This window comes from Danio aesculapii, chromosome 22, assembly GCF_903798145.1.
Source record: "Danio aesculapii chromosome 22, fDanAes4.1, whole genome shotgun sequence".
Classification (NCBI taxonomy): domain Eukaryota; kingdom Metazoa; phylum Chordata; class Actinopteri; order Cypriniformes; family Danionidae; genus Danio; species Danio aesculapii.
The window spans coordinates 22,132,528-22,149,610 of NC_079456.1; the positions used below are offsets into that span (position 1 = coordinate 22,132,528).

Genomic DNA, 17,083 nt, shown 5'->3' on the forward strand with positions numbered 1-17,083 from the left:
TTTGTCTTTTTCTTGTCTTTCTCCATCACTCTCCGTTCATCTGTGCCAGCTCACAGAGAGAGAGTGTATGATTACCCTCTTCCTCACATGCTAGAAAGGACTGATGTAGAGAGAAATCAGCCTGAGGAACAAAACGAGAGGCACTGGCTATTCTTACAGAAGATACTAACATTAAATATCGATGAAGTGGGGGCATGTTAATAGATCGCCAAAAATCATATCATTTATTTATGGATCATCTTATGCATATTTGTCTACAAAAATGGCGATTCATAATTTATTCATAAATATTATACTATTTGTTAAAAAAAATAAAGCCTTGGTATAATGTTATAAGTGTGTGTGTGTGATTATGGAGCATCGTGAGGGATTTGACCCTCCCTAAAACCCCATTAAAACCATTTAATTGCACGCACACACACATCCGCACACAGGGGAATTCAATAAGAATGAATTGCATCCACTGATAGCGTTGTTTATTTGTACTGCCATGCATATGTGGTTTCTAATTCACAAAAAGATTTGTATGAATCCCATTTGTATGTGTTAAATGCAATGCGCATGGTCAAGTTCTTTATTTTAAAAGCTACTGTGTAGGATGCACAATTCACTCGATCATTCCAATGCCTTCCATATTTAAAACAACAACAAAAAAGTATTATATCAAGCCATATATCATATTTTTATGACAGTTTATGAAATCAGACATTAATTAAACCAGATCCAAATCACACATTTTAGATGTACATGGTCAAATCATTAGATATGGTAAATCTATAAACCAAATTCAAGCCATATCCATATATGTTTCATTTAAGTGTAAATGAATAAAATACATGAAACTGAACTGATTTATAAACCAGATCCAAACTACATCCGGATGTTTCCCAAATTCAGATCACATGAAATCAGATACTTATAATCCAGATTTAAATCAAATTCATATATGTAACAAATGTGAACCATAAGGTCGCTTGGCATCAGGTGTAAATAATCAGAATTCAAACAATATCCGTATGTGTTACAAATGAAAACAGCCAGATCACATGAAATCAGACATCTGTAATCTGGATCCAAATGATATTTTAAAAATGTAACATGTGAATGATAAGACCACATGAAATCAGATGTTTATAATCCAGATCCAAACAACATCCATTTATGTAACAAATGTAAACTGCCAGATTGCAAGTAAATATCAAATGTATCAGATGTAAATAATCAGAATCCAAACAATATCCATATTGTTATTAATGTAAATGGTCAGATCATATGAAAACTGAAATTTGTAATCTGGATCTAAACCACATTCATATATTTTACAAATGTGAATGGTCAGAACACATGAAATCAGACATCTGTAACCTGGATCCAAACCATATAAAAAAATGGACCAAGTGTAAATGGTAAGACCACATGAAATCAGACATTTATAATACAGATCTAAACCACATCCATATATGTAACAAATGTGAACTGTCAGATCGCATGACACCAGACCTAAATAATCAGAATCCAAGCAATATCCATATACATTACAAATGTGAACAGTCAGATCGCATGACATCAGATGTAAATAATCAGAATCCAAACAATATCCATATATGCTACGAATGTAAACAGTCAGATCACATGAAATCAGACATCTGTAATCTGAATCTAAACCATAGTAAAAAAAGTAACAATTCTGAACGATAAGACCACATGAATTCAGTTTATAATCCAGATCCAAACCACATCCATATATGTAACAAATGTGAACTGTCAGATCGCATGTAAATATCAGATGTATCAGATATAAATAATCAGAATCCAAACAATATCCATTTTTGTTACAAATGTAAACAGTCAGATCATAAGAAAACTGACACTAGTAGTCTGGATTTAAACCGCATCCACATATGTTACAAATGCGAATGGTCAGATCACGTGAAATCAGACATCTGTAATCTGGATCCAAACCATATCAAAAAATGTAACAAGTGTGAACGGTAAGATCACATGAAATCAGATGTTCATAATCCAGATCCAAACCACATCCATATATGTAACAATGTGAACTGTCAGATCGCCTCACACCAGGTGTAAATAATCAGAATCCAAACAATATCCATATATGTTAAAGATGAAAACAATCAGATCACATGAAAACTGACATTTGTAGTCTGGATCTAAACTGCATCTACATATGTTACAAATGTGATCTGTAATCTGGATCCAAACTATATAAAAAAATGAAACAAGTGTGAACGGTAAGATGAAATGAGATGTTTATGATCCAGATTCAAACTAAATTCATATATATATATAACAAGTGTGAACGGTCAGATCACATGATACGAGATGTAAACAATCAGAATCCAAACAATATCCACGTACAGGTATGTTACAAATGTAAACGGTCAGATAATTTGAAATCAGATGTTTATGATCCAGATCCAAACCACATCCATATATATAACAAATGTGAACGGTCAGATCGCATGACACCAGATGAAAATAATCAGAATCCAAACAATATCCATGTATGTTACAAATGTGAACAGTCTGAACATATGAAATCAGAAATCTGTAATCTGGATCCACACCATATCAAAAATTGCAATTAGTGTGAATGGCAAGACTACATGAAATCAGATGTTTGTAATCCAGATCCAAACCACATCCATATATGTAACAAATGTGAACAGTCAGATCACTGAATGCAGACGATCTGATTTAAAAACTGGATCGTATTTAAGTACAGCGTGAACAGAGAATGAGACAGTGTTTTGCATTAATAAAAAATACCACAGGCAAAACAGTTTGCTGAATTCTCCCCACAGGACTGTCTTACCTGTTTGTGCATCTCAATGTTGAGCCCGTAGGACATCTCGTAGTACTGTGAAAACACAAGCGAGAGCATCAATCAGCACAATGATGAATTAAACAGCGGTGAATCATCATCAATCAAATTAAAGCCTCAGCGGCCTGACACTAACGACTCATTGAAACTACAGGAAGACAGAGGATTTGAGCGCATCAGCGTGTGTGTTTCTGTTTCAGCAGGCAGATGAGCAGCAACGCCAATGATGAAGATGAAACCTGACACAACTGCTTGCTTATTCCGTGTCTCTCTCCGTCTGTCTGTCACGCTTACACACTCGGTAACTGCTCTGTGTATAGCTCGATTTTCAAAAATCCTTTTTCCTCTTCTCTCCCCTTATCTCTGTCTTTCTTGATCGGCTCCCTCGTTACCGACCTTCCTTTTTAATCCTCCTCTCTCCTGCCCTTCTCCTCTATTATTCCGTAAACTCTATTTCCCATCCGTGATGTGTGCCTGACCTCTTCTCTTCTATCAAACCTTCTCTGCGGTTTAATCTTGGGATTAAAGTCTCATCATATCTAATGACAGCACCTGGAAACCCAAAGGTGTCGATATGAGGTTAACGAGCGGTAAGATATTTTAAGTTTTGACACGCCCACCTACTCATGCTTTATTAGTGCTTGCCAAGCGAAGTCTCGATATTAATATTCCTAGTTTTTCACTTTCGCCTGTGCGGCTTAGTGAGCAGACAAGTGTTTAGCCCTAAACCACAGAGGATTGTTAAGATGTAAACATTTCTATCAGTTAAATAAAACAGCAAGTTTCAGTTTGCAATTAAATGAATAGTTAAACCTAAAAATTTATATTTAAGTCACCCTCAAGTGGTTCCAAATCTGACTGTTTTGGCGATATTTAGAAAAATGTTGCACTCTAAGAAATGCTGGGTTGTTAAAACCCAAATTTGGTAAAATATAGACTAACCCAAACACTGGGTTAAATTTGATCCCATAAATTTAATTAAGAAAATTAAGCCAGCAGTTGGTTTAGACTTACACTCAAAACTGGGTTGAAATAACCCAGCATTCTAAAAATGAATATTTGATTCACCCTCAAGTGATTCCAAAACTGAGATCGTTTTAATGATATTTAGAAAAATGTTGCACTCTATGAAATACTGGGTTATTTCAACCCAAATTGGATAAACTATGGACTAACCCAAACACTGGGTTAAATTTGGTCCAATTAGGGTAAGGGTTAGGTTTGAAAACATTGGGTTGACATAACCCAGCATTCTAAAAATTTATATTTAAGTCACCTTCAAGTGGTTCCAAATCTGAGATTGTTTCAATGATATTTAGATAAATGTTGCACTCTAAGAAATGCTGGGTTATTTCAACCCAAATCGGATAAACTATGGACTAACCCAAACACTGGGTTAAATTTGGTCCTATTAGGGTAAGGGTTAGGGTTGAAAACATTGGGTTGAAATAACCCAGCATTCTAAAAATTTATATTTAAGTCACCTTCAAGTGGTTCCAAATCTGAGATTGTTTCAATGATATTTAGATAAGTGCTGCACTCTAAGAAATGCAGGGTTATTTCATCCCAAATTGGGTAAAATATGGACTAACCCAAATGCTGTGTTAAATCTGGTCCTTTTCATTTAATTATTAAAATTAAGCCAGAAGTTGGTTTAGACTGTAATACACACAAAGTTGGGTTAAAATAACCCAGCATTCTAAAAATGAACATTTAAATCACCCTCAAGTGGTTCCAAATCTGAGATTGTTTTCACAATATTTAGAAAAAGGTTGCACCCTATGAAATGCTGGGTTATTTCAACCCAAATTGGATAAACTATGCACTAACCAAAACACTGGGTTAAATTTGGTCCTATTAGGGTAAGGGTTAGGGTTGAAAAAATTGGGTTGAAATAACCCAGAATTCTAAAAATTGATATTTAAGTCACCTTCAAGTGGTTCCAAATCTGAGATTGTTTCAATGATATTTATAAAAATGTTGCACTCTAAGAAATGCAGGGTTATTTCAACCCAAATTGGGTAAAATATGGACTAACCTAAACACTGGGTTAAATGTGGTCCTATTAATTTAATTAAAAAAAACTAACCCAGCAGTTGGTTTAGACTGTATTACACCCAAAATTGGGGTGAAATAACCCAGCATTCTAAAAATTTATATTTAAGTCACCCTCAAGTGGTTCCAAATCTGAGATTGTTTCAATGATATTTAGAAAAATGCTGCAGTATAAGAAATGCAGGGTTATTTCATCCCAAATTGGGTAAAATATGGACTAACCCAAACGCTGTGTTAAATCTGGTCCTATTCATTTGTTAAATAAAATTAGGCCAGAAGGTAGTTTAGACTGTATTACACACAAAATTTGCTTTAAAATAACCCAGCATTCTAAAAGTTTATATTTAAATCACCCTAAAGTGGTTCCAAAACTGAGATTGTTTGGATGATGTTTAGAAAAATGTTGCACTCTAAGAAATGATTGGTTATGTAAACCCAAATTGGGAAAACTATGGACTAATCCTAATGCTGGGTTAAATTTGGTCCTATTAATTTAATTTAAAAAACTAACCCAGCAGTTGGTTTAGACTGTATTACACCCAAAATTGGGGTGAAATAACCCAGAATTCTAAAAATTGATATTTAAGTCACCCTCAAGTGGTTCCAAATCTGAGATTGTTTCAATGATATTTAGAAAAATGCTGGGTTATTTAAACCCAAATTGGGTAAACTATGGACTAATCCTAACAATGGGTTAAATTTGGTCCTATTAATTTAATTTAAAAAACTAACCCAGCAGTTGGTTTAGACTGTATTACACCCAAAATTGGGTTGAAATAACCCAGCATTCTAAAAATTGATATTTAAATTACCCTCAAGTGGTTCCAAATCTAAGATCGTTTTGACGATATTTAGAAAAATGCTGTTCTCTAAGAAATGCAGAAAACACCCAAAATTGGGTTGAAATAACCCAGCATTTTTTAGGATGTAGAAACCAGTAGCCACTGACATCTATAGAATTAAAAACCAATACTACAGAAGGGAATGGCAGGGTTTTCAAAATGCTTTAAAATGAGCTGTGTTCAACAGAAGAAAGGAACTCAAACGGGTTGGTGAAAAGTGAGTAAATGATGACAGAATTGTCAGTTTTGGGTGAACAATCTCCTTAAGTTAAATATGAATTCATTGGCTGCTGTGCTTTTCTAAAACTCGCTAGATGATGGCCTTGTGATGGTCACCTTGTAGACCAAAAATATATCCTTGAGGGTTACTAAGCAACATATAACAAGTATTTAACAACACCATAACAACATTACAATGGTGTAAAGGAGGGGTGTCAAATCCTGCTCCTGGAGGGACATCGTCCTGCAGAGTTTAACTTCAACCAGCAACCATACACTAGCCTGAAGGTTTCTAGTGAGTATAAAAACCTTGATTAGCTTTAAGCTTGCGCTAAATTCTGCAGGACAGTGGCCCTCCAGGAGCAAGTTTGGGCACCCCCCATTGTAAAGCAGTGTTTTTCAACAAGGACAGTACTGCCCCCAAGTGGTGTCCTGAGGATATCAAGGGGCCCCTGGAAGTAGTCATTTTGAAAGGGGGGCAATGACTCCTGATTTAGTCGAGAGCTGGGGGTCGCAGATGTATGTAAAAGAATGTTAGAATTGAACATGACATGGTGATGCACCACTTTTTGTCCAGTGTTTGAACCCCTTCTTGGTGGAGGACAATAGTGGATCTGGATTATGGACAGGGGCTGATGCTGGTGCTTAAAATAAGTGAATCTGATTTTACTAAGTGCAACATGTTCCTGCTTCAGAAATTTTGTTCTGGAAGAACATTCCAATCAACCAATCAGATTTGAGGGACGAGTTTACAGTTGTCAACTTTAGGTTTACAATCAGGGTTTGGAGCTTTCAGATCACTGCTGTTAACCTATTATTTCCCTCTGATTTTAGTATGGTATGGGCAGGGTTAGGTTTATGTGAAGGGATTAGGTTTGAATCCCAGATGTTTTAGGGTCTACAAATTATGTCGAACCAGGAACACATCCAACTCTGCAAAATCAGGATGTGCAAGTGTGAAGGAAAGTTACAGGACATCATGACATGTGGGAACACCCTGCAATACGATCGCAACTCCCTATTGTTCTAACAAAGTAACCAGAATGGCACTGGAAATGCCCAGCACAGTGACGTCCAAACAGAATTTAGCATAAGAGCATCCTGGCAAATGTCTTGTGACTCCAAAAATATGTGACAGCTCCAATGATCGCCAAAGAGGACATCTGACTGACATAAAGCATCCAATCGTAGACAAACTTTATGGTGGCTTGAGGAAGCCTAGTCTAAAAGTGTGTAGTAGTTTTAACGTTTAAATAACTGAAGTAGTTTTAAGAAGTTTGAAACGTTTGAAGTTTGAAAGGTGTTGCTAGGCAGTTGCTAGGGTGTTCTGGGTGGTTGCTAAGTTGTAGCTGGATGGTTGCTAAAGTGATGCTAGGTGGTTGATAAGGTGTTGCTAGATGGTTGCTAGGGTGTTGTGATTGGTTGCTAGGCGGTTGCTAGGGTGCTACTAGGCGGTTGCTCAGGTGTTGCAAAGGGGTTGTTAAGGTGTTGCTAGGCGGATGCTAAGGCATTCTAGGTCATTGATAAGGTGTTGCTAGGTGGTTGCTATAGTGTTCTGAGTGGTTGCTAAGGCATTGCTAGGTGGTTGCTAAGGTGTTGCTAGGTGGTTGGTAGGATGTTCTAGGTCATTGCTAAGGTGCTGCTAGATGGTTGCTAGTATGAACTGGCATGTTGCCAGTATGATTAGTATGCCGTTAGTATATTGCTAGTATGAATTGATATGTTGTTAGCATGTTAAATGTAAAGTTTTTTATAATGGAAGCCTATGGGACAGTTGCTAAGGTGCCGTAAGTGGCTGCTAGAGTGTGGCTAGTAAATTGAAAGGTCATCAGTGATTGGCAGATTGGTAGTCTGAGTTAAATGAGCCCAACCATAAGTCTGTATGACTGTATGAAAGTTATGAGGTTATGAGGTTTTGGTTCATTTTCTGAAAACCATAACACGGATCAGTTGGAAAAGACATAGCAACTTAATTCAGTATAGTGTGGAGGTTTGGAGTTAGATTGGTGGTTGTAGTTTAAACGGTCTAGGAACTCATTGTCATGTTCAAGAAACCAGTCTGAGATGATTTGTGCTTTATGACATGGCGCGTTATCCTGCTGTAAGTAGCCATTAGAAGATGGGTACACTGTGGTCATCAAGTGATGGACATGGTCAGCATCAATCCTAAGGTAGGCTGTGGCATTGATACTCAATTGGTAGTAATGGGCCCAAAGTGTGCCAAGAAAATATCCCCCACACCATTACATCACCACCAGCAGCAGCCTGAACCGTTGATACAAGGCAGGATGGATCCATGCTTTCATGTTGTTGACATGAAATTCTGACCCTACCATCCGAATGTCACAGCAGAAAACGAGACTCATCAGACCAGGCAATGTTTTTCCAAACTTCTGTTGTCCAGTTTTGGTGATCCTGTGCGAATTGTTCATTCACTCCACACACCTACATCTCCTGCTGCTACTAAGATACAAACCTGCAGCCTTTGGGCGTTATCTAACTTTTAAGCCGTGGTCACGCTGTACATTTCGCCCCATAAACTTCCATTCATACAAATGCGGCAGACCAGAAATAAAAGCTCTTGTAACAAGTTTTGCATGTTTCTGCCAGACAAAGCTCAAGTTTGGTGATTTCTTGCCTGCGAATTCACATAATGTGAATGGGTAAGACCAGTCGAAGATCAAAAGTGAACACTCTGTACAGAAATGTACAATTTAGAGCAATCGTTGGTTTTATCAGCGTTGCAACATCTTGTTTTATCCCACTTCTTTTCGCAGCACCATCTGACAGAATTTTGCATGCTCAAACTCTAGTGTGACCATGGTTTAAAGGGGATCTATTATGGCCCTTTTAAGAAGATGTAAAATAAGTCTCTGATATCCCTAGAGTGTCCATGTAGAGTTTCCGCTCAAAAATATCCCACAAATAATCTTGTATATCTGTTTGAAACGGCCCCTTTTAGGATTTGATTCAAATTGTGCCATTTTGGTGACTGTCACTTTAAATACAAGACATTTTCAAAAGAAGGCGGAGCTACAAATGTCTATGTGTCAGCACAGTTGCAAATTCAACAACACTAATGTCTTATGCTAATAAGGGAGAGTGGGCGGGGCTTTTGCCCTTTGATGACACGTACAAAGTGACAATGACCATCAAAGTGTTTCCGCAAACTATTTTTATAAAATGTGATTATAAAATATAACATTATTAAAATTTTACCATTAGAGGTTGGTTATGTTCACAGAATGTCGCCACACAACTGTGTTTAAACCCCTTATAAAACTGATTTTTGAATAACAGCTTTCCTTTAAGGCAGGGGTGCCCAAACCCGGTCCTAGAGGGCCGGTGTCCTGCAGATTTTAGTTCCAACAGCAATCAAACACACCTGAACCAGCTAATCAAGCTCTTTCTAGGTATACTAAAACTTCCAGGCTAGTGTGTTGAAGGAAGTTGGAGCTAGACTATGCAGGACAACGGCCCTCCAGGACCAAGTTTGGACACCCCTGCTTTAAAGCTTAGTTTTTCAACAACACAACATCTCTAAGGGGGTTTTGACTTTGATAATGTCATCTGTATTTTCCATGTTGTGTTGTACATGTTTCAGTTCAGACATTCAACCAATAGTTCCATGGATGCAACATCCTTGGCTGAAATTACAACCACTCTATGAATCATGCAAAACAACAATGAAAATGCAACAGTACTGAATGAGATTCTGAACACATCTTGGTTGATCTTCTTCCACTCTCCAACCCCCCAAACAAATCCATTAAAAACAAAAACAATGGCATTTCTGTTTTATAAAGAAATTCATGTGCAGACACTATATGGTCAACAAAACTCATTTCAAGCCTCTACATATCCAACTTTAAACCGAATGGATTTTAAGATCGTGAAAGCCCTAAATCCAGCCAAGTGTGTCCAAACTTTTGACTGGCAGTTTAAACGCAAGTCCATAAAATGAAGCATTTTAGACACATGTTGCGCTGCATTCAAATTTATTGCATTTCCAGTATTGATCTCTCTGGTGGGTGATGAATTTTAGATAAAGCGTGACATAACAGCAGAACTATTTCCCCATCTATCTGCTCTTGCTGGCACGCACTCACACAAATATAAATCACGTCCGCTGGTTCTGCATGCTGATAGTGCAGCAGGGCCGCTGGAAACGGTTCCGTTTTAAAAAGCCCTGAAACGGCCCAGAAGGCTATTCAGCGGCGCTCGTATTACCTCTGCCACGGCCAACAAAAGTCTCTGCATCATTCCAGCCCAACATTAGTTCTCAGCATGTTTTGATGTAGAATCAATCCGGAGAGAAAACGCAGAGTGGAAATTCAAATTTGCACAAAAATGGCCGATATATCAGCCAATTAATCGACCCGGCTGACATATCAGTACCAACTGAATGGAAATGTCTCATAAGCGAGCTTTAACTCGAAGCTGAACACACCGCTCTGAGGAAACAATGTCCTTGATATAGGAACCACTATAGAGAGCACACCAACACAGAACAAAATACTATAGTAATCTTTAGGTAAATATAAAGTGTTTTTGAACCATACAGTGGGAATATATATATATATACACTCTATATTTTATATTTACAACCTTTTGTAAATTAATGCTGAAGCATATGTAAGCATAGCGAACTAACAAACTAATAAATAAACTACAGTATGGTTCAGTATGGTAAACTACCATTTTGGTTCAGAACTGCTTTAATCCTTCGTGGCATAGTTTCAACAAGGTACTGGAGATATTCCTCAGGAGCTTTTGGTCCATTTTGACATGATAGCATCATGCAGTTGCTGCAGATCTGTCGGCTGCACATCCATGATGCCAATCTCCTGTTCCACCACATCCCAAAGGTGCTCTATTGGATTGAGATCTGGTGATTGTGGAAGCCATTTGAGTAGTGAACTCATTGTCATGTTCAAGAAACCAGTCTGGGATCATTCGCACATTATGATATGACGCATTATCCTGCTGGAAGTATCCATCAGAAGATGGGTACAATGAGGTTATAAAAGGATGGACATGGTCAGCATCAATACTCAGGTAGGCTGTGGCGTTGACACGATGCTCAATTGGTACTAATGGGCCCAAAATGTGCCAAGAAAATATCCCCCACACCATTAGACCACCACTACCAGCCTGAACAGTTTATACAATAGAGGATGAAACCATGCTTTCATGTTGTTGACGCCAAATTCTGACTCTACCATCCGAATGTTGCATCAGAAATCGAGACTCATCAGACCAGGCAACGTTTTTCCAATCTTTTATTGTCCAATTTTAGTGATCCTGTGTGAAATGTAGCCTCAGTTTCCTGTTCTTAACTGACAGGAGTAGCACCCGGTGTGATCTTCTGCTGATGTAGCCAGTCTGCCTCAAGATTGCACATTTTGTGCATTCAGAGATGCTTTTCCGCATACCTCGGTTGTAACGAGTGGTTATTTGAGTTACTGTTGCCTTTCTATAAGCTCAAACCAGTCTGGCCATTCTCCTCTGACCTCAGGCATCAACAAAGCAATTGCGTCCACAGAACTGCCACTCACTGGATATTTACTCTGTTTTGGACCATTCTCTGTAAACCCTAGAGATGGTTGTGCGTGAAAATCCCAGTAGATCAGCACTTTCTGAAATACTCAGTCCAGCCTGTTTGGCACCAACAACCATGCCACGTTCAAAGTCACTTAAAGCTACGGTCACACTGGGCTTTGTGTGTGCGAAAGTCTGTCGTACGGCGCCGCGAAAAGGGGCGGGATTAAACAAGATGATTAGACATTTAAAAAAGCGAGCGATTGCTCCATGTTTTAAATTTCTGTCCAGAGAGGTCGTGTTTTGATCCTCGATTGGTCTCACGCAGTCAAGTGATGCGATTGCGCAGGTCAGAGTTCACCAAGCTTGAACTTTGCACCGCAGCAACATGCGAAACTTGACGCATGACCTTGCGTTTCCGGTCTGACGCATTCGCGTGCGTATGAATGGAAGTCTATGGGAGGAAAAGCCCAGTGTGACCGTAGCTTAAATCACCTTTCTTCCCCATTCTGATGGTCGATTTGAACTGCAGCAGATCGTCTTGATCATGTCTACATGCCTAAATACATCGGGTTGCTGCCATGTGATTGGTTGATTAGAAATCGGAGTTAACGAGCAGTTGGACAGGTGTATCTAATAAAGTAGCAGGTGAGTGCAATAAAATCTATAGTTGTAGAAAAATGCCGTATTGGGTCATTTGTTTACATTACTGTTAGTTGTTGTTTTACCATATCAACTACACAATAACCACAACATATTAATTCAAGTACTTCACTTTAGAATGGTTCACAAACACTACAGTATTTATTATATGTTACTAGAGTATTTTTTTTATGTGGGAGAGGTTTAATTATAGAGAGGTTTAATTAAGCTGAAATAGTTTAAGTAGTCGGCATGTTGTGTTTACGGTCTCCCTAAAGGAAATGCTGAATGAGAAACTAAGGGCGGGACACCTGCAGCTCATTTTCTCTTCAAAGCTGTTTAGACTTAAGGCATGTTTACACAACAAAGATGTAATAAAAATGAGAAGTTTTTTCTTAGGGTTATTAGGGGTTTGCATACAGATGACAATGTGGTCGAAATGACCACCATCTGCATTGATCTGCAAAAACAATGGAAAATGTGATCTAGGCATGCCAAGATCATAGATTTAGCATTTTTAGGCCCTCAAAATGCTGTTGTTATTGTGCAAATGAATGTGCAAAATGCATAAAAGGTTTTAGTTGAATATGGTGTTGTGTAAATAACTCTCTTACTCAATAAGATTTTAGAATCTACTTATTAAAGCACATTTCAGCAACAAAATAGAGATAGGAAATTATCTAAAAGGCAAAAGGCCAGAGTGAGAGAGTTTGGGGCCAGTTGATGGACCTCTAGCATAAACCAACAAGCTACTGTTTTTTATTGGGAAATTGGGTTTTTATTGGATCTATACAATTGCTATACACTGCATTCAAAAAATAAAAGATTTTTGCTGGTTTTTAAACTATTTATTTAAAATTAGCTGAATCAACACAATTATTGGTTTATAAACTTAAATTAGAAAAAATTCTTAAGTTAAATAAATCTACTTGTGTTGGACAACTTGAAGAAATTATGTAGAACCCAGCCTTTTTTACAGTGTGCAAGCTATAACTAAACAAATTGAATTACCTACACATATACACACTGTGTAAAAACATAAATACCATAATAAATATATATTTATATACAGTTGAAGTCAGAATTATTAGCCCCCTTTGATTTTTTTATGTTTCTTTTTTAAATATTTCCCAAATGATGTTTAATAGAGCAAGAAAATTTTCACTGTATATCTGATAATATTTTTTCTTCTGGAGAAAGTCTTGTTTGTTTTATTTTGGCTAGAGTGAAAGCAGTTTTAAATTTTTTTTTTAAACCTTGTTTTAAGGTCAATATTATTAGCCCCAAAATTACTAAGCAGTGTCTTGATAAATATCTAGCAAAATAATATTTACTGTCATCATGGCAAAGATAAAATAAATCAGTTGTTAGAAATGAGTTATTAAAACTATTATGTTTAAAAATGTGTTGAAAAGAAATCTTCTCTTCGTTAAACAGAAATTGGGGAAAAATAAACAGGGGGCCTAATAATTCAGGGGGGCTAATAATTCTGACTTCAATTGTAGATATATATATATACTGTACACATGTATATATACTATGTATAAACAAGCTCCATTCAAAACATTGTTGGGTTTTTCAACAAAACTCTGGGTTAAATATGGACAAATTCAATAATCTGGTTCGAAATTCTGTGTTATATTAAATATTTTTTGGGTCAAATATGGTTTGAAATAACCCAGCATTGTTGGAGTAAATATAGCTGAAAACCAAAGGAGAAAACATTTTGAACACAATAACATATACAGGAGATAATACAGCAATAATATCTGGAGCTAAATAAATTTATATTTGTTTAAAAGTAATAATTAAACATCAAATTATCAAACAATATTAAGATATAATCTATTAAAAATAATAATTATTTGGCTAAAAAACATAACTGTATCTTGTTTTTTGGGGTTTGGCCACTGAATTAAAAAAAATTTGAAATATTTTTAATAAATTTTTTTAGTGTATTTAAAGAATGGCATAAAAACATTTGCTCATGAAAGAAACCTAATTGTGGTAAATAAACTTTCATTCATTTTCCTTCGGCTTCTGCGCTGAGTGATCGGTGTGACCCATGGCACAAGCCTTGCACGTAGTCATGCATTTATACTTCTGCGCGCTGTGTGTTGCTCTGTAATAACACTTCCGAAACACTAGTTGTCAGTAGATGTTTATGTTCCTCTGTGTCGAGTTTCCTCACGGGTGTTTAGTTTTTTCTGAACGCTACCTTAATGTCAAATAGCTAACACTCGCCCATTCAGAGGTGGGAACCGGCGGACCTGCAACAACTTTAATCATAAGGTAAACACAAAACAAAAGTTTACATCCTGAGGTCTTTCATAGGACTTGACACTTGTAAACACTCGCTCCATCTGGCTCGCGGCTCTCAGCACCGCCCACATTCGTCACCGCGACCAAGTTGACCAATTACAGAGCTTGCGCTATGTGTCATTGCGACATGTAGTTTCATTTTTTGAGAGGTGTGCATCAGCGTTTGCGTCAGCCATGGCAAGGGCTATGCGACCACGCAAAGGCTGTGCCAAAACATACATGCGCTTGACGCAGAAGTATAAATCAGCTTTTCATCAGGGGTCACCACAGCAGAATGAACCGGCAACTATTCCAGCATATGTTTTACGCAGCGAATACGCTTCCAGGAGCAACCCAGTACTGGAAAACACCCATACACTCTCGCATTCACACACTACGGCCAATTTTGCTTACCTAATTCACCTATAGCACATGTGTTTGGACTGTGGGGAAAAAACAGCACTCAGAGAAAACCCATGTGAACACAGGGAGAACATGCAAACAGAAACGCCATCTTGCCCAGCTGGGACTAGAACCAGTTACCTTCTTGCTGTGAGGCAACAGTGCTAACCACTGCGTCAACATATCGCCCAAGTAGTAAGTATACGGACTTGACACAATATGTTCTGAAAAATGGATGCATTTTTGGTAAACCACTGAAAATGCAAAGGCAAGGCAAGTAGTTTATGCAGCATGCTTGTGTATTTAAGCTCAAATCTGGAAGTGGGTGTTTGAGTGCTGTTGTGTTTTTGTGGTTGTGTTGTTATTCTGGATATCAGCAGGATTGTGACGCGCATAATAGCTTAATGTTCTTGCATTCCCTCAGCAGTGGCTCATTGTTATATAAGCTCTCTCATGTTAGCGCACTCTCATTCGATACCACCAATCTGTGTGTGTATATGTGTATGTGTATGTATATATGTGTCTGTGTGTAATCCCAGAGTGTGTCCATGTGTGTGTATGTTGTCTGGAGCAGATTGCGCACGGCATGTGGCGGATGTAGCAGGGCTCAATGCGGCGGAGGTTCAACAAAGCCTCTCCTCCTGCTGCAGCCACGGTGTGTGAGTGTGTGTGTGCGTGCATGTGTGCGTGTATTAGTCCTCATCGGTCTAACGAGGGGCAAAATGTACTGGGTGTCCCCTGGTTCAACCCGGCAGCTGTTTGCCATCCGTCGCTTGTACACATATCCCGCTGTGACGCTGGACACTCGGCTCTTTCTGAAATGTGTTCAGCGAGTGTGTGCGACTGTCCAGTGCTCTGTACTGGATACAGCTGTGATCCTCTAAGCTCAGACACATCGATTGGCTCATTCTAGTTTAGTATCACTAGACTGGCAACGCCAATGCATTATAATTTCCATTGGGCTGTCGCATCTGCCATGACCCCATTTACATCAAACAGCCACAATTTGAAATGACCGATTTAAAAATAGCCACTCTCGATGCTGTCAAAAGAGCTCCAAAAAAAGAAAACGGTAAATACAGTAGATGTGCATTCGCTGAAAGATACAGCACAGCTCGGAAGGGGGAGGAAATGAATTAGGCTTTTAATATGTAAATTAACGCAGGAAGTCGACCGATTCGATTTCAATATGCAAAATCGAAACCATTTTCTGCGCTGAAATGAATATGGTGCAGAAATGATTTTTCTATCAGGCGTTGCTAGTAAATTTCATGAACTAAATTTAAAGTAACGCACTGAATTAAATGGCAAATTTAGCATGTTTACACAACAACAATGAACTAAACCAACTTTCTTAGCTTTTTTGAAAAGTTTTGTAGGAATAATGTTGTTAAAATGGCCCCTTTTCACATGGATCAGTGGAAATGACTAATGCTGGGTTGGGTCAAAAATGTGGAATTTATCTGTACTACAAAGTTAATGCAAAAGTGAGAATAGAGGAGAATTATCGGCACACGGCAGGAAAGATGCAGATTATGCTATCACTCCAAGTGTATCTGTCTGCGGACTTCAAGACAGGGGCGTAACTTGTAGTAAGCTAGAGGCGTAACTTGCAGTTACCGAGATCCCGTCGAACCATGCGAGATGTCACAACGAGATGTTGTTGGCTACATGGCGGAAATACTTACCAGAGAAGATTTCAACCCAGGCTCATTCTGATTACGTACCCCTATATCCATTTCTGGAGAGCACCAAATACATCCTAGGAGCTACGTTTTTTTTTTGTTTGCAGTTTTTTCAAATCCACCAGAGACATCTCAAATTTCTCTCAAGAGAGCCATTTGTACCTGCTCTCCACCCCCCCCCCCCTCCTCCTCCTTAAACCCAACTGATAGTGTTTTAAAAAGCAATGATTATCCAGCAAAGTTAGTCTACTCGGCGTCGCCCCATGTGGTTGCAAATAACAGTACAATGGTGAGAGCGTCAAGTATGAAAGCCTCTGCAACTCACGGCTGAATGTTAATAACTATATTGGTTGGGTTTAGGTTTGGGGAAGCTGTAGACGTTAATAACTGTGATGGTTGGGTTTAGGGTTGGGGAAGGTGTAGACGTTAATAACTATGTTGATTTGGTTTAGATTTGGGGAAGGTGTGGATTGTAATATCAATGATGATCAGGCTTAGGGTTGGGGAAGGTGTAGATGTTAATAACTATGATGGTTGGGTTTAGATTTGGG

At 38.2% G+C, this 17,083-nt stretch overlaps 1 protein-coding gene across 2 annotated transcripts in view; it reads right to left on the reverse strand.

Moving 5' to 3' along the window:
* tle2b (TLE family member 2, transcriptional corepressor b) overlaps positions 1-17,083 on the reverse strand; it is an 86,325-nt gene that overhangs the window by 45,299 nt on the left and 23,943 nt on the right. For both annotated transcript variants that reach the window (XM_056447579.1, XM_056447578.1), the window contains exon 4: positions 2,837-2,881. In XM_056447579.1, coding sequence (XP_056303554.1) covers positions 2,837-2,881 — 45 coding nt within the window. The remainder of the gene's footprint in view (positions 1-2,836; positions 2,882-17,083) is intronic.